This window comes from Spermophilus citellus (genome assembly GCF_964194105.1).
Source record: "Spermophilus citellus genome assembly, chromosome: 6".
In the NCBI taxonomy this organism is placed as follows: Eukaryota; Metazoa; Chordata; class Mammalia; order Rodentia; family Sciuridae; genus Spermophilus; species Spermophilus citellus.
In genome coordinates this window covers 21,662,613-21,681,294 of record NC_138187.1, presented here as the reverse complement: position 1 = coordinate 21,681,294, position 18,682 = coordinate 21,662,613, and the positions used below count along the sequence as shown (strand labels likewise).

Here is an 18,682-nt window from a genome sequence, read left to right as displayed (position 1 = left end):
TATATGAGTGTGTGTGTGTTTGTGTGTATGTGTGTGTGTGTGTGTGTGTGTGAGAGAGAGAGAGAGAGAGAGAGAGAGAGACTAGTGATGTGCCTGCCTCTTTTTCTTCTTTTTAAAAAAAAATGTTACTTGGGATCAAACTCAGGGGCACTCTACCTCTGAGTTACATCTCCAGCTCCATTTTTTTTTAAAGAGAGAGGGAGACAGAGAGAGAATTTTAATATTTATTTTTTAGTTTTCCGCGGACACAACATCTTTGTTTGTATGTGGTGCTGAGGATCGAACCCAGGCCGCATGCATGCCAGGCGAGCGCACTACCGCTTGAGCCACATCCCCAGCCCCTCCAGCTCCATTTTTAAATTTTGTTTTTGAGACAGGATCTTGCTAAATTGCAGATGCTGGTCTTGAACTTGCAATCCTCCTTCCTCAGTCTCCCAAGTCCCTGGAATCATGGGAGTTCACCACTGTGTACAATTTGACTGCCTCTTCTTTAGTGAGCAAAGTTGCCAAGGATTTTACAGTATATTGAAAAACAGGAAATCCCCTTGAAAGCAGTAATGTGTCGTGGTTTATAGAACAATCTACTTGAGTTCCCTTACTAGTAATGTGACCCTGAGCAAGTTATTTAAACTGTTGTTGACTCGATTTCTTCATCGAGAAATCATAAAAATACTTTCTTGGCCTTGGGAGGTAGCTCAGTGTGTGTGTGTGTGTGTGTGTGTGTGTGTGTGTCCCTGCTTTCAATCCCCAGCACCACAAGAAACAAAAAATATTCCAAAATAAAAACTCACTTAATAAGTTCTTTTTTTTTAAATATTTATTTTTTAGTTTTATTTTTTGGCAGACACGACATCTTTGTTTATATGTGGTGCTGAGGATCAAACCCGGGCCGCACGCATGCCAGGCGAGCGAGCTACCTCTTGAGCCACATCCCCAGCCCTTAATAAGTTCTTCTCAGTGTGTTGTTGTGAAGATGAAATGACATAAAGTATGTTAACACAGGTAAAACCTTTAGAACATAATATTTGCTCAGTAAAGACCGTCCAAAAAAATGAAAGAAAAATAATCACTGCAGGTAACCTGATATAAGATAAATAGCACTAATTTTCTGAGAAAAATTTAATAAGACATTTGTGTTCTGAGACTTTAACAAGGATGGATCCATTTCTAAGCAGAGGACATGGATGAGAGAGTGTGGAAGAATGTGGTTCTAAATCCCTGAGAAGATCAAACTTGGAAGCAGTCCTATTCCAGGCTCTTGGAGCCAGTTCATACCTTGGGGCACGCTGACTACATGAAGCAAACAAAACAAAACAACAACAACAACAAAACTATAACCTCAGAGCCCAGGGATTAAGTCTGAAAATGGCATCACTTAGGTAGACTTGCACATACAGAACTGTGCAGGCCCAGACTTCAACAGTGACACCACGTGGCAGAGATAAGCAGCAGCAATTGTGGATTGAGCAGACTCATTTCCTCTGTTTAGTATAATAAAAAAAAAAATCTTGAAACTGAGTAAAACTCTAGAATTCTTCAACAAATCAAGAAAAGGAATTCTTGTAAAAAGAACAAGTAGTCCTCCTATTAATAAGGCAGGTTGTTTTAAAATAGACCTGGGATTTAATGTTTAGTTACTACTGAATGATGACAGAGAGTCACTGACATTGAAAGAAGTTTCCTATTCGTTTCTTCAGAAGCAGGAGGTACTGCTCCCTACAAAAGAGACAGTGGAGAAGCATCAGCTCAGTGAGGAGGCAGAAGGACCAAGATTGTGGTTTTCGTGGGAAGGAAGGGGAAGAAGGGTTTAGGATTGGACAGACTGAAGAATTTTGGTAAGCTCAGGGGTTGTAGAGGTATTTTCTAGTGGTCTGGTACCTGACTGAGGCAATTTAGGGCAGGGGAACTTTTGGCTTGGTGTGTGAATTTGGATAAAATAAGTCATTGGTGCTCTGGGCCCTGGATGGCTGGTATGCATATGAAAGTCATGTTCACAGGCAAGAAGAGTTCACTAGCTCTAGGAATTAGCCAGCCCTGGGAGGGGCAGTTTCTTTAGGATTATCCAGGCCCCAAGAAGTCAAAGCACCAAAAAAATCAAGAAAAAAAAAACCATAATTAATACACAGGTAAAAGGTTATTAAGGGGGAAATTAAGAGTGTTATAATCATACTTAAACCCTGAGTTTGGTCAAGCTGGTTGCTTAATTGCTTTCACTATTATTTGGAAAGCCAATCTGAGTTACTCTCAGCATCTCAAACAGAAGAACCCATCAAAAAAGAGAAATACTTACCCAAATATCCTGCTCTCACTTCTGGTGTCAATGGTTCATTTCCAACAAATATGTCATCCTGCAAGTCAGCCTTCAGGTCTAGAAAGCCTCCAGCCCAGTCCTTAGCTCCAACTGCCCCCACAACTGCATGGCCCTGCTCAGGGAAGGAGGGGAATCATGTCAGGACCCTCCCTGATCCAACTCCATCCCCACATCCCTCTGTTCATTGCTTCAGGCCACCAAGCACCTTGCTGAGGTCTGCGCTGATCCCACTGGAGGACAGCTCCATGTTGAAGGATGTCAGGTCCTGCTGGTTTGTGCCTGAAGGACAAAGTAGAGGAGATCAGGCTGAGACCCAAAGAGCAGTAAAAACAGTGACACTCGGGAGGACTCAGAAGAAGCCCAGCATTCACCTTAGTGCAAAGTAGAAAGCATGAACATCAAAGTGGGACAGATTAGGGAAGTGGCCTGATGCTCTGAGTCAGCTCTCTCTGTACAATGCCAGGAGCCTAGTGACTCCACCTGAGCATGTCTTGGTACAGCTTTAAAAAAAAAAAAAAAAAAATATATATATATATATATATATATATATATATATATATATATATATATATGTTTTATTAGTATTGAACCCAGGGGCACTTTACCACTGAGCTATATCGCAAGCCCTTTTTATTTTTTTATTTTGAGAAAGGGTCTTACTGAGTTGCTTAGGCTGGCCTTGAATTTTCGATCCTTCTGCCTCATGCTCCTGAGTAGCTGGGATCACAGACCCACTGCTGCTGGATAAAGTCAGCTCTTACTTTGTCTTACTTTGCTCTTACTCAGGCTTCCCCCAGTCAATGATGAGCATTCCTAAACTCCCTAGGGAATAATGCTAAGAAACCAGGAATCAACCTTGATTCTTCCTTTTCCCCCTGTATCATCTCTAAGAATCACCAAATCGTGATGGTTCTGCCTCAAGATAACACCTCCCCCTCTGAAAAGTCTGTACTGACACCACATGGGTCCAAGCCATATTCATCTTTTGCCTAAATGATGTAACAGTGGCTGGGTGCAGTGGTGCATGCCTATAATCCCAATGGCTCAGGAGGCTGAAGCAGGAGGATTGTAAGTTCAAAGCCAGCTTCAGCAAAAGTGAGGCACTAAGCAACTCAGTGAGACCCTGCCTCTAAATAAAATACAAAATAGGGCTGGGATGAGGCTTGGGGGTCAAGTGCCCCTGAGTTCAATCCCTGGTACACCCCCCAAAAATTATGTAACACCTTACTGATTTGGTCTCTGACTCTATTCTTTCTGTGTTTTCTTTCCACAGAGCAAGCAAGAGTAATCTATTTTTTTTTCAAAAATGTATATCAGACCCTATCTTGATATATGATAAAATCGTGCCATTGCTTGTCACACTGAAATCCAAACTTTTTCTGAGTGGGAAGAGAGAGAGAGCAGACCTGAGACTCTTTTTATTGAGGAGAAAGTTCCATCCAAATGAGGCAAGGGACTGGGTTTCAGGGTGGTGTAGCCCAATCTCATTGGGTGACACCCACTCCCAGAGCTTCATTTCCCTGCCAAGCGGAGGTGAGATCCACCTGCTTCTGCCAAAGTGGAAACCAGTCTCACACCTCCATAGCTCAAGACTAAGGGTGCTCAGCTCCTATGTGTCAGCTCCAGACAGTCGACCTTTTTTCTATTCCTCCAACATGCCAAGTCCTTTCGCATCTCCTGGCTTTGTGATTGCTCCTCTTTCTAACTAGAATGCTCTTCACCTACATTCCTCAATTGCCATTTGATTCTCATCCTTCATGTCTCAGCTTGAAAGTCATTTCAGAGTGTATTTTAAACAATTTTAAAAAGTCATCTAAGCTATGCCTGTAATGCCAGCAACTCAGGAGGCTGAGGCAGGAGAATTGCAAATTTGAGGCCAACCCCAGCAACTTAGCAAGACCCTGTCTCAAAATAAAAAATAAAAAGGACTGGGAATGTAGCTCAGTAGTTTAATTCCCAGTATCAACAATAAATAAATAAAGTCATCTTGAACAGGCCTTCCTCTGAAGTTGCACCCCCTTTCTTCACTGAAAAGTCTTAACTGGACCTCTCCAGAAATCTTCACCATGGCTGCCTTTAGGACTGTCAGCAAAAGAGTCTCTGCAAAAGAGTTCAATGTAGATAAACTTCCTATTTTCGTGTCACCCTGTTTTATTTGGCCACTGGCTGAGAAAATACCAGCACTCCAGGTGCTGGACACCCCTTACTAGTTTTTCACAAACATATCCAGTAGTTCTTTGTAGAAATGTGCAAACAAGGCCTCTGGCCTGGAGCTGGGCTTCACAGAAATGTCTACATTTTTTTTTTTTAAAGAGAGAGTGTGAGAGAGAGAGAGGGAGAGAGAGAGAGAGAGATAGAATATTTTTTAATATTTTATTTTTTAGCTTTTGGCTGACACAACATCTTTGATTGTATGTGGTGCTGAGGATCGAACCCGGGCCGCACGCATGCCAGGCGAGCGTGCTACCGCTTAAGCCACATCTTCAGCCCAAGATGTCTACATTTTTAAGATAAGTTACAAATGGGCTCCATGGTAACAGCGGGCAGGGGGAGGAAAGAAAGGGGAAAAGAGGCTCTCCCCTTCTCGGGTGTTGTCCTTGAAGAGTTAACTTGCCCAGAACAGTGAAAGAAAAAGCTGCTTTTATGTGAACTTCTGCAGACTGTGAACTTCTGAACCCCTCCCCTTACACACTGGGTATAAAATTCTGAAATTCCCTGAACTCGGATTCAGGGGATTGATTGATTACAGCAAAAGCTGTGTCCTCTGAACCTGGCTGCAGCCAAATACAACTGTTTCCTGCTATCTTCGGTGCCTTGCCTCATTTGTCCCTACAACATCTCCAAAAGCCAAATCCAAAGTGGCAAGTGTTCTACCATAGAGCTCTACCCGAGCCCAGCTTCCTATATATAAGTCTATCTCATTGCTTTTTTTTTTTTTTTTTTTTGGAAGTACTGGGAATTAAACCCAGGGGCACTTTACCACTGAGCTGCACCCCCAGCCCTTATTTATTTATTTTTTTTATTTTGAAACAGGGTCTCACTAAGTTACTTGTGGCTTTGCTAAATTGCTGAGGCTGGCCTGGAACTTGTGATCCTCCTGCCTCAGCCTCCCAAACCACTGGAATTACAGGCATGCGCCACCACACCCAGTTTATTCCATTGCTTTATTCATCCTTTATAGAGCAGTTATCACAACCTTTAATGATCTCATTTGTTCAATTGATCACTGTTTTTCTTTATCCAATGTGAATATGAGTTCTACTTTCAGAAAATCCCTGTCTTAATCACAGAGTCTGGTATATAGCTGTTGCAAGCATGAATCAATAAAATGGAAATAATAACATCAGCCTTACAATGATGCTGAGATAAATATTTAAATATTGTAGCCAAAGGGCCTGTTTCATGTAAATTTTCAAGAAACATGGCAAATATTATGATCATTCACTCATTAATTGAATAAGTAATTAGCAAAACTAAGTATCTGGCACCAGGGATATCAGTGGTGAGAAAGCAGACATAGCATTTGCCATGAGTACCTCAGAGGGCAGTGTCGAAGACAGAAATCCACAAATTTAGAAGCCAACATATGCTACAGGGGCCAAGGCAGGGAGCATGCAGCAGTTACAGTAGCACACAGCACATAACCCACACTTGTGACATCTAATAGGAGGAAGTGAAATCTAAACAAGAGCAGAAGGATGAGCAGGAGCAGGTTAAGATAGACGATGACAACTAGTGATAAGAGCTATGACTTATGCATAAGAAAAAATATAGGGCTGGGATCTGGGGTGCATGCCTGTAATCCTAGAGACCCAGGAGGCTGAGGTAGGAGGATTGCAACCTCAAAACCAGCCTCATCAAGTTAGTGAGGCCATAAGCAACTTAGTTAGATCCTGTCTCAAAATAAAATATAAAAAAGGCTGGGGATGTGCCTCAGTGGTTAAGCACCCCTAGGTTCAATTCCAGCACCAAATAATAATAATAATAATAATAATAATAATAATAAATGGAAAAAAGGAGGTACAATCTACAGAAAGCCCATAATGTACTGGGTACATTACTAAATTGAGGTTAGGGGTTGAATTATGTCCTCCAAAAAGATATATTGACATCCTAATCCCCAGTACCTCAGGATGTGAGCTGATTTGGTGTTGATAGAGGTCATCAAGTTAAAATGAGGACATTAGGGTGAACCTAATCCAATATGACCGGTGTTCTTATTAAAAAGGAAATGTGCAGAGATGAAAATTGACATGAAGAGGCACAAGAGAAGGTGGCCATGTGATTGGAATGATGTACCTACAAATGGAGAAATGCCAAGGATTGTAGGCAGACACCAGAAGTGAAATTGTTAAGGAAGGGCTTTCTTCTAGAACCATCAGAAAGAGCATCTCCCTGCTCTTCTGGACTTCAAGCTTCCAGAATATTCAGACAATAAATTTCTGTTGTGTTAAGCCACCTGGTTTTTAGTACTTCATTACGGCAACTAAACCTTAGAGCACTGTAAGACTGGTGTTATTATCCCCCCATTTAACAAACAATAACAAGCCTTAGAGACGGAAGTATCCTGACTGAGGTCACACAGCAGGTAAGAGGTAGAGTGAATTTTTTTTTTTTTTTTTTTGTACAGGGGATTTAACTCAGGGACACTCAACTACTGAGCCACATCCCCAGACCTATTTTGTATTTTGTTTAGATACAGGGTCTCACTGAGTTGCTTAGCGCCTCCCCATTGCTGAGGCTGGCTTTGAATTTGCAATCCTCCTGCCTTAGCCTCCTGAGCTGCTGGAATTACAGCTGTGAGTCACTGCACCCAGCTTTAGGCAGAGTGAATTTTGGATCAAGTCTGCCCAGCTCCATTCTAGCCATCATATTGCATCTTCAAGTGAGTCAGACACCAAGGCTGTGTCCTGGCCTAGGGGACTTCCCCTTTGAAACCATATATCTGGAGGCAGAGTAGTCTTCCTGAGGTAATGCCCTTTTATGACCAGTCTTCCATCTAATTACTGCAATAAGAACTTTCTTTTATTCTAGGCCAAGGAAGAGCATCTGTGGGTTCCTCACACTTTGTTTCTACTAATTTAACCTTTTTTTTTTTTTTTTTTGGTACCAGTGATTGAATCCTAAGATACTTAACTATTGAATCACATCCTTAGCACTTTTTTTTTTTTTCCCATTTTGAGATAGGATCTTGCTAAGTTGCTTAGGGCTTCGCTAAATTGCTGAGGCAGGCCTCCAACTTGTGATTCTCCTGCCTCAGCCTCCTGAGCCTCTGGGATTACAGGTGTGTGCCACCATGTCGCACTTTGCCCATCTTAAGTAAGGTGGGGCCTACGCTAGGTGAAAATGAAAGAGTTGACCAAGAGGAGAAAGAATTTAGATGGAAATCCTTCAGGGCTCCCATGACCCCAGATATAGGTCAGATTTGGGCTCCACTTTGAATCAAGCTGAGCTCCCAGAGGAAGATGGAATTTCAGAGAGAACTATCTTATCAGAGCCTGCTCCTAAATTGCGGTCTCCTAAATTCCTTCCTGTGGCTGTTAATTGCTTGTTGGTTTAGGAGAACTCCCAGCACCCTGTAGGATCTTCAGTGCTCTTTATTGTTCAGGGTCTTTTATCTAATGTCCTGGGGAGTTCTTGAATACATCCTCTCAAATTCTCTCCCAGGGTCTATCACTCACCCTCGATGTCATAGATCTTCTTTTGCAGCTCAGTGAATAGATCTTTGAGCTTCTCAAATGTGTCCAGAATCTTTACAAACTCCTTTGTGGGGTTTGAGGCAAATTTGTGGAGGCTCTCCTGAGTTTTGTTGGTCTGGAAGTGCTTTCCAATCTGCAAGGGAATGTAGAGTGAAGAGCTGGCACCCCCAAACCTCAGACCAAGACTTTGGCCCCAGGGAGAAAAGGAATCAGGTGTCAGGAGTAGAAAAGGAAAGGGGAGATGTAAGAAGCAGATAGAGCCCAGGACCCATACCCCAATGACATAGCGGATGATGTCTTTGGCCTTGTCAATGTTGCCAAAGTCAGTAGCCTCCCCGTCGGTGATGATGATGAGCACTTTGGTGGCATCTGGACGGGCCCCCTGCTTTTTCTGGAACACCTGTGTCCTGTGTCCAGGAGAGGGGAATGTTAGAGATTTCCCACAAACCAGAGCTTGAGGTCTCCCCACTGTTCTGCTCATCAGTTATGCAAAAGCCCTTCTTGAATCTCCCAGGCAGGTACCCAAGCATTCAACATTCTCTTCTAAACCTTGACCTCGTCTTTCCTGCCACCCATTCTCTTTAAGACTAGTGATCTTTACACTGCTCTATTCTGGGCAGCCTGGTGGGTGTTCCAGAGTCCACAGGGGAAGTTTTGTGCAGGGTGACTCAGGGCTTCCTACCCTCCATTTCAACCATGTAGCAACCACCCTTTCATCAGCTAAAGACGTTGATCTAGGTGATATCCCATGTGACAAAAGAGCTGCACAAAGAAAATTGGGAAGTCACTCTCACGAGCAAGCTCACACAGCAAGCAGTTCCGCTGCCTTCTTTCCCTACCTCCCCCAGGCTATCTAGAAAGTTCTACCATAGCAGATAACCTAGTGAATTTAGTGACATGTTTCTGTGTCAGCTTTCGCCCTGCACCATCAATATTCATGGAAAGGACCATATTCATCCACTGCCCTATTTATGGCTCCCAGTACAGCACAGAGGCTCAATGTGTGTGAGATCAAAGAATCAAAGAAAGGAGCCCTGTGTGGTGATACACGCCTGTAATCCCAGCGGCTCAGGAGGCTGAGGCAGGAGGATAGCAAGTTCAAAGTCAGCCTCAGCAACTTAACAGGAACCTAAGCAATTTAGCAAGACTCTGTCTCAAAATGAAAAGTAAAAAGGGCTGGGGATGTATCTCAGTAATAACACTGTCTCTGGATTCAATCCACAGCCCATTAAATATTTATTTGAGTTGTAGTTGGACACAATATTTTATTTATCTTTATGTGGTGCTGAGGATCGAACCCAGGGCCTTGCACTTGCTAGGCAAGTGCTCTACCGCTGAGCCACAACCCCATCCTTTCGAGGCACATTTTCAAAAAGGAAAAGAAAGAATTATATATTTGGCAAAGTTCAAAGTTCTGCCACATCCACAGCCTCCTTCTGAACAAGTCGGCTTGCCCACAGCTCCTGCTGCAATAGCAGCTCTTTGTGAACCATTTGACTTGAGGATGCCTGTGCTTCAAGACCTCTCGTTCTATCTTGGATGGAAAATGTTTTTCAACTTTCATCCACATGTCACTTATCTGGATTTCTCAGTAGGCTCATACCGGGCCTCTCTTCTTTTACCCTGGTCCCCTCTGTTGGCTTTGAACTTGTGATCCTTCTGTCTCAGCCTCCTGAGCTTCTAGGACTACAGGCACACTTTTCTTTTTATAGGTTAATTATCTCAGGCATTTGTCACAGTTAAAGTGACAGAAAACTGAGTAATACAAAGTTTGTGTACATCTCAGAGCCTTTGTTATTCTCTGCGCCTGGTACCCACATGTCTCACTTCCTCTCCTTCATCAAGTCTCTGCTCAGAAGTAACCCTGCTTGATCTGCCTATGGAATATTGCTTTATTTTTCTTTGAATAACTTATGTCTTCTACTGTATTATCTAATTTGCTTATTTATCCTGTTTGTGACATTTCTCTCGCCTACTAAAAGGGTAGCTCTAGGAGAGTAGAGATTTTTCGCTGTTTCATTCACTGCTAGTTTCCCAGTATTTAGAACACAGCAAACAATAATCTGTGGTCCAAATTCAACCTGCACCTTGTTTTGTATGGTTTGTATATTTTTTTTTTTAAAGAGAGAGTGAGAGAGGAGAGAGAGAGAGAGAGAGAGAGAGAGAGAGAGAGAATTTTTAATATTTATTTTTTAGTTCTCGGCGGACACAACATCTTTGTTGGTATGTGGTGCTGAGGATCGAACCCGGGCCGCACGCATGCCAGGCGAGCGCGCTACCGCTTGAGCCACATCCCCAGCCCCTGGTTTGTATATTTTTAAAGAATTATAAAATCAAGCAAAGAAGAATATTCAACAGAAGCCATATGTAGCCGAAAATGTTTAAAATATTTACTATCTGGCCCTTTCCAGAGAGTCGTCAGATTCCTGATAGAACACTGCCTGGCACAACGGGGTGAGATTTAAATGAGACAAAACTGTTTATGACAGGGAGGGTGTGGTGGCGCACCACTCTAATCCCAGAAGCTTGGGAGGCTAAGGCAGGAGGATCAAAAATTCAAGGTCAACCTCAGCAAATTAGTGAGGCCCTAAGCAACTTAGTGAGACCTTGTCTAAAAACAAAAAAGGGCTGGATATGTAGCTCAGTGGTCAAACATCCCGGGTTCAACCCCCAGTACCAAAAACAAAAGTGTTTATGACAGACATTTTCATGACTTTCTTTTTGCTCCCACAATTGACCCTTTTAGAGGGTCTACTCATTGTATGGTGATCTCTTTCTCTAAGAATTTAGAGACAAACTTTCTAAGACAAATTCCTGCAGAGGCGGGGCTCTAGCATTCATGTTTGTGCCATTTGTTCTGGCACACTACTATAAAGTAGTTCCTGGTCATAGCTGCGTGGAGAATCTCTGCTTTGGACCCAGGAAATCAGGATATGGTAATTTCAGTCTTTTTTTTTTTTTTTTTTTTTTTTTTTTTTTTTTTTTAGTACTGAGCATTGAGCCCAGGGCCTTACACATGATAGGCAAGCACTCCACCACTGAACAACACACCAAATAATTTTATTTGGAGACAGGGTCTTGCTAAATTGCCAACGCTGGCCTTGAACTTGATATCCTCTTGACTCACCCTCTCCAGTAGCTGGGATTACAGGTGTGCACCATCTTGTCTGTGTAGGATATGATTATTTCTTTTCTGTGCTCTTCTCTCTCCCTCTCTTTTTTCTTTTGTGTCTCCTTGGTGGTATTGGGGATTAAACCCTAGGCAAGTGCTCTATTGCTAAGCTATATCCCTAGCAGATATGGTAGTTTCTAATGTGGGACTTGAGTATAACAAATTTTATGAACAATTCAAGAAATTCTTCAAGGATTCTTTTTTGAATATTTGAGATTTTTGTTCATATATTGATTTCCAAAGCTGATCCCTATCTAAGATGTGACTCTTCATGACTGTGTGTTTCATAATTATTTTCCAAGTCCTGGTTTTAGTTCCTCATGAGATCTAGAAATACTTCTTATTCCTGTATCCTCTCAAGAATTTTTCTTTGGATTTAGTAAGTACAGAGTAGATTACTGTTACTTATAACCAAAGACTAGACTGGACTAGGACTGGGGTTGTAGCTCAGTGGTAGAGTGCTTGCCTAACACATATGAGGTACCGGGTTCGATTCTCAGCATTACACATAAATAAATAAATAAATAAATAAATAAAGGTTTTTGTGTGTGTGTGTATTTAAAAAAGAAACTGGACTAAAGTTGCTCCGCTAGAATCCCTACAATAAACTGCCCCTTGTTGTACCTATCTATTGAGTTCCCACACCTTGAAAGCTTGCTCCCACAGAACAGATGAATGGACATGTTCTCCCCTCAAAAGCGAACTCACGCGACATAGTTGATGGCACCAAAGGTGTTGGTCAACTCGCACATGTGTTTCACATGGGCTAATAAAACATCAGGGTCCTTTAGTCTCACATAATCCGAGAAATTAAATTCTGTTTTGTGACTTGTGGAAAACTGAACGGCAGCAAACTAGGAAAGGAAGGAAGAAATGTTATGTAGTTATGTATCCCTTCCCACTAGTCCCCTCTAACCTCTACTTCTTATGCAGGACCTGGGTAACCCAACTCTGCACCTCTGCTTAAAATCATTCTTTTGAAATAAAGCAATAATATGTAAATAAATGCAGTCATAAAACAAAATAAACCTCTGCTTTCTTTTGCAGTGTTGTATGATGAACTCTTGTTCTTGGTCCTGACTACCTCATCAGTAGGATGGTTCCTGGTAGCCATATTTCTGTGGAGTGAACCTTGCTAAAGTGGATGCATTAATTAGGGATAGTATAATGATTTAGATGTGAAGTGTCCCCAAAAGCTTATGTGTGAGATAATGAAATAGTGTTTAGAGGTGAAATGTTGGATTATGAGAGCCTTAACCCAATCAGTGAATCAATCCCCTGGTAGGGATTAACCGAGGGGTGACTATAGGCAGGTGTGCCTTTGAGCTTTAAATATTGTTCTTGTTGATCAGAGCTCCTTCTCTGCTTCCTGGATACCAGGTCCTGAGCTGCTTTCCTCCACAACACCCTTCTGCCATGATGTTAGGTCTCATCTAAGACACTGAGGAATGGAGTTGGCCATCTGTGGACTGAGACCTCTGAAACTGTGATCCCCAAATAAACTTTTCTTCCCCAATGCTGACTAAAACATATGGCCACCAAACTGACTCTAGGCCAGTCAGAATCTCTTCTTTTTTTTCAGAGTGAGGAGTTGGTTGAGAGGAACTTTAACATGTGACTTGGGAGCTTTCCACAGGCCCATTGGCTCATGTGATCCAAAAAAAGTTAGTTTATGGAGACAGCAAGAAAGAAAAGAGGGAAGCTACAATACAGAAAGAAACAGGAATGAAAATTAGGGCCTGGGTTGTGGTTCAGTGGTAGAGCCTAGCATGTGTGAGGCACCAGGTTCTATTCTCAGCACTGCATATAAATAAATAAAAAATAAAGGTTCATTGACAACTAAAAACTTAAAAAAGAAAAGAAAAAATTAGACAGAATACTAGAAGCTTTCTACTCCTGGGTTCTTGTGCCTTCCAGAGGCTAGTTATAGCCATGCCCATAGGCTATAGAGAGATAACTCATACCAAATTTTCCTTTAATGACTTAGCTGGGTCAGGTAGGCATCCACTGCCTATAACCAAGAATTCTAACCAGCATATTTACCTGGTAGGAAGAGTTGCTGAGTTTCCTCATCACATCCTTCATGAAGTCCACAATTTTCTGAAATTCATCTTGCTGCAAACTCCCTGAGCCATCAAACAGGAACACCAGGTCTACATTACGTTTTATACATTCTGCAGAGATGGCCAGATGGAAAGAGGTCTGTTGAAGTGTCTCCAGCATTGGGGCCACCATGCCAGTTTCCATGGGGGGCAGCTACTTAGAGATATTTTTTTACCCAATGGGTCCCCAGTTCATTTACCCTGATAACCAGGATGCCCTTGTAGCACAGGTTCCCCTAGACTTGGGGGAAAGAGGTAACATAGGCCACTCAGATAGGAATTCTGGTCACATGTCCGAGACAACCCAGGGTCACAGGCCTGAAGGAAACAAAAGCAAAAGGGTTGGGGTTTCCTCTTGCTATGTATCTTTTAGGTTTCATCACAATGAATAAGAGCCTACAGAATCCAGTACACCTCCCTCACTCTCTACATCCAAATAGTTACTCCAAAGCAAAGGAATTCTCCCTCTGCAAGTTCTCTCATGTCCATCTCTCCATTCCTATAACTAATACTCTATGCCAGTGAATAGTCACCACCTATGAAATAAAGTCTAAAAGCTTTAGTTTGGCATTCACGCTGTGTACAGTTGGGCACATTTCCAGGCACATTCCTTCCCATGCCCAATCACACATTCTGTGTAAGCCCAAATCACAAACTCACTATTCCCAGAATATACAATACTGCCTCTTTTGTTTATGACTATCTTTCCTGCCAGACTGACATTTCCAGACAGGGCTTGGATCAGATATCAAGGTCAACTTTCTGTTCACTTTCCTTTCCCCTTTAGAACCCAGCACAATGCCTGATACATAATAGCAGCTCAGTAAACTAGCTACAGTTAAATAATGGATCAGTATGTCACCAGTCTATCTAGCTCTCACACAGCCATGTCAGAAGGATGCTGCAAAGGAAAAACCGGAAAGAACAATAGAATTGAAATCAGTTGAGAATTTGATTGATCTTAGCTCTACTACTTTGCAGCCATGTGATCTCAGGTAAATTTCTTAATTCTTTGGGTTCTCTTTCCTCACATAAAAAATATATATATGTATACTGATCCTTATCTCATTCCAAAGTCTTGAGGGTTAAAAGAAATGAAGCAATGCTTCCCAACCTTTAGGCATTTGTATAACACTTTATGATTTCTAACATTTGGCATACTTATTTAATGCTTTCTTTTAAACTTACAATTTTTTTAAACTTTAGCTTCCTCCTCTTTATTTATTTATTCATTTAGAGAGAGTGAGAGACACAGAGAGAGAGAATTTTTTAATCTTTATTGTTTTTAGTTTTCGGCGGGCACAACATCTTTGTATGTGGTGCTGAGGATCGAACCCGGGCCGCTCGCATGCCAGGCGAGCGCGCTACCACTTGAGCCACATCCCCAGCCCCAATATTTATTTATTTATTTATTTGGTACCAAGGATTGAACCCAGAGCATTTAGCCACTGAGACAAACTTATTTAAAAATTTCCAATCCTATTTAAATTTTTTTTTTTTTTTTTTTTTTTTTTTTTTTTTTTTTTGGTACCAGGGATTAAACCCAGTGGCACTCAACCACTGAGCCACATCCCCAGCCGGTTTTTGTATTGTATTTATAAACAGGGTCTCACTGAGTTGCTTAGGGCCTCACTTAATTGCTGAGGCTGGCTTTGAACTTGTGATTCTCCTGCCTCAGCCTCTAGAGCCACTGGGATTACAGACGAGCCCAGTTTATATATTTCTAATAAGCAATTGAAATACATGTAACTGGGCTGGAGATGTAGCTCAAGCGGTAGCGCACTTGCCTGGCTTGTGTGGAGCGCTGGGTTTGATCCTCAGCACCACATAAAAATAAAATAAAGATGTTGTGTCCACCGAAAACTAAAAAATAAATATTAAAAAATTCTCTCTCTCTTTCTCTCTCTCTCTCTCTCTCTTTTAAAAAAAATACATGTAACTACTAAAACATTAAAAGTAGGCATACAGGGCTGGGGATGTGGCTCAAGCGGTAGCGCGCTCGCCTGGCATGCGTGCGGCCCGGGTTCGATCCTCAGCACCACATACCAACAAAGATGTTGAGTCCTCCAAGAACTAAAAAATAAATATTAAAATTCTCTCTCTCTCTCTCTCTCTCTCTCTCTCTCTCTCTCTCTCTCTCTCTCTCTTAAAAAAAAGTAGGCATACCACTAAAGGTCATATTATATATCAATAGGCATAGATATTTCATCTTTGTAAAAGTAACTGAAGTAAGTAGGTTCTTGGAAATAACTGATTTATAACTGGTTCTCGATAAATACGCATAGGATCTGAATCTCTGATGCCTTTAACATTTTATGGAATCTTTCATCCATTTTCTTTCCCCCTCTTTTCAATCTCTCTCTCTTCTAACATATTCTCTGAGATCACCACTATACAAAATTCTTACCAAAAGGCTTCCACCTGAGGGGTCTGTCACCAAGGTCATTCCCAAGTACCTGGAGGTATAGTTGGAACCTGTAAGCACCAGAAGGTTGGTCTGAAGGAACTCAGGCAATCCAGATGTATTGGGGCCAGCCTCAGTTTCCCTAAGATCCCATTCTTCCCTGCTCCCTTACCAGCTACTCACCTCTCAGGCTGACTGGCTCGCAGTGTCCACTGCTCGTCTGGCACTGATAGAGGCTTCCTGTGCTGTTCCCCTCACCTGGAGCTCCCACAATAACCCTGGTGAGAAATAGCATTTGTGAGATGGAGCTGTCCAGGTCTTTACCCACCCACTCCTGCCTATTAAGCAGGATCAGATCCCACTACGTATCTCAAAGCCATGTGACCACACCCCTCTGGGGACACTCCTCAGCCCCCACCTCTTCTCTCCTGGATCCCAGAGAAATAATTCCTCACGCATGAATGCTAGAAGATCAGATCCTTTCCATTTACAGTCTAGAAAACTTGAGGCCCAGAGAATGATCTCCCAGAGTGTCACTCATTCAGCCATCCATTCAAAAGTCATTAATGGCTTACCTACTGTGTGCTAGGCTGGAGAATGTACTAGAAAGAGGGGGAGGGACAAAATCTCTGCCTTCAAGGAGTTCACTGTGTAGTCAGAGAGAGTCAAAAGCCCAGGATGGGATGCAAAGTGTTTTAAGGACTGTAATGTCTCCCCTGTTAGGTACTTAGGTGGAGCCTTAATGATTGTCCCCTTCCTACTATTTGATAGCCTTGCTCCTGTCTCCAGAGAACGCCTTCAGAAAGGAGACCTGCCTTGTTTCATTGACTGGCCGGCAGGAGGTAGGTGAAGCATCCCCCAGAGGCAGGGGCAGTCTCTTGGTGGGCACAGAAGCACCTGGTCTTGTGTACTGTGCCAGGCAGGGAGGATTTGGCGGGGGTGGGGGGGGATATCAGCTCACCCATTTCCAACCTGTAGGACGCGGTACCCAAAGTGCCTCCCGGCGTGTGGGGTGGAAAAGTGCTGCACATTCTGCACGTCCAAGTTGTAGCTGGAGGCCGGAGCTAAGGGAAGCAAGGGTGCTCAGTTGCTTCTGACCGGGGCTCCCACAATGTCCCCCACACATCAAGAGCCTAGGAACTGACTGGCCACTGATCATACTTCTGGTCCCCAAAACTCGGACCACCTTCCCCAGGCCACCAATATCCAGACAGAACTAGAAAATGTTCTTGGACTTTCCCTCAAAGTCCTTGACTCTGGGGAACAGGAAAGCAGCACACTCTGCCACCCAGAGTTCTGGTAGTTCTTCCCAAGGCGTGAGAAGGACACCACTTCCCTTTTGGCCTATCAGCAAAGAAGGAAGAATGAAGAGGTTGAGGCCCGTGAGAGAGGAGCAGGTCAAAGGAGGCCCCAAGTTACAGGGGTGCCTAGGCTTCTAGGCAGGAACCAAGATGGGGATTTCCCAAAGTAGGCTGTGCCTCCTCACACACCCACTTCTCCCATGATCAGGGGCCCCAGGTACCCAAGAAAGACCAGCCTCAGGAACTCAACATCTTCTGAATCTTGGGAGGCTGCCTCCTCACTCATCTCAAGCTCCCCAACCCCACCAGAGATGGGTCTCTTCCTGAAATGCTCTGTCTCAGATTCCCCCCCAGCCCATCTCCCATATCAGGCAACTTGGCATCATCTGCAAACCAAATGGTTCTTTCCCACCCTGTTTTACTTTCGGGCATCAGAACTAGTTCACAGCATCCTGGGATGTCAGGGAGGCTAGTACCTTTGTTTAGATGAAGGGATAGGGAAAAGGATTTGCAGAAGACCAGGCATAGCAACTGAATTCCACCGTCTCTTTTAACCCAACATGCCCTTTCTAAGGCTGCACTCTCCTCCTCTCTCACTGGACTGCCTTTGTCACCTCTCTCTGTCTTTGTCTCCATATTTTGCTCATACTTTGGGCTTTGGCCTTATTTCTCTTTCTTTTCCCCTCTCACCCTCTCAGATTCCTGGGTCCCACATTACCTATGGCCAATCCCACCCTTAGAGCAACTCCTCTTTACCCCCCTTCCACAAACTCTTTCAGTTTCCCTGGTCACAGACACATGTCCCTTCCCCCATCCCTCCCTACTTTCCTACCAAAGAAAAAGGGTCCAGACAGCAGCAGCCTCATTACGATGATGCAGGAATTCTTCATCTTTCCCATGTTGGAGGGCCCCCCAGGTCCAGGCTCAGTCTCCGAAGGCTCTTGGGATTTGCTGACAACCTCCACGGGGTGAAAGAGGGAAATGATAATGCCTAAGGGGCCTCTTGCAGTGGAACCTTCTCACAGAGGCACCAGGCTGGTGACACTGGGTGGGAGGAGGGTGAGAGGGGGTGCCTTAGGGGTTGTGAAACCTCATAGGTTCAGAGAGGAAGTGTAAGCGGGTTAGAGACATTTCCTGTGCCTACTTGCATTTTCACATCATCCAAAAGCAGACAGCAGAGTGGTTTGGTTGAACAGATGCATCATAGTCTCTCACCAGCCACCAACTGAAGACTCTTCAAAAAGCTCAGCAGAGGACTGGTCAAACAAACTGTGGTACAACCGTTTGTGATGGAATGCAATGTAGCCATGAAAAAGAATGGGGGCGGAAAAGATAAATGAAGAGAGAAATTTGAGGTCGTTTTCTTCTCGACATTGGAAGATGTTCATGATACACAAGTTCATGATAGCACAAGTTGCAGAATGGAGTATTTAGTAATTACTTTTGGTCCTAAAAAGCAAAAAATAAAATCCAGAGATTGGGAGAAAATATTTTCAAATCACATATCATGTATCATATCTGATAAGGCACTTGTATCCAGAACATATGATTCACAACTTAACAATAGACAAGTAATCTATTTTTATTTAATTAAATTAATTGATTGGTTGGCTTTTTGTGGCGTTGGAGATTGAATTGAAGGTCTTACATGTTGGACAATTACGTTATCACTGAGCTACACCTCCAGCCCTTG

At 43.1% G+C, this 18,682-nt stretch overlaps 1 protein-coding gene across 2 annotated transcripts in view; it reads right to left on the bottom strand.

The window, feature by feature from the left end:
• ITGAL (integrin subunit alpha L) overlaps positions 1–17,959 on the bottom strand; it is a 44,729-nt gene extending 26,770 nt beyond the window's left edge. For both annotated transcript variants that reach the window (XM_081299821.1, XM_081299822.1), the window contains exons 1-11: positions 17,822–17,959; positions 16,650–16,752; positions 15,872–15,966; positions 15,692–15,759; positions 13,485–13,602; positions 13,226–13,356; positions 11,891–12,036; positions 8,285–8,417; positions 7,993–8,143; positions 2,517–2,590; positions 2,291–2,423 (exon numbers count right to left, since the gene is read on the bottom strand). In XM_081299821.1, the coding sequence (XP_081155947.1) occupies positions 2,291–2,423; positions 2,517–2,590; positions 7,993–8,143; positions 8,285–8,417; positions 11,891–12,036; positions 13,226–13,356; positions 13,485–13,602; positions 15,692–15,759; positions 15,872–15,966; positions 16,650–16,752; positions 17,822–17,888 (1,219 nt within the window). In that variant the 5' untranslated portion in view covers positions 17,889–17,959. The remainder of the gene's footprint in view (positions 1–2,290; positions 2,424–2,516; positions 2,591–7,992; positions 8,144–8,284; positions 8,418–11,890; positions 12,037–13,225; positions 13,357–13,484; positions 13,603–15,691; positions 15,760–15,871; positions 15,967–16,649; positions 16,753–17,821) is intronic.
• Positions 17,960–18,682: the final 723 nt, after the last annotated feature.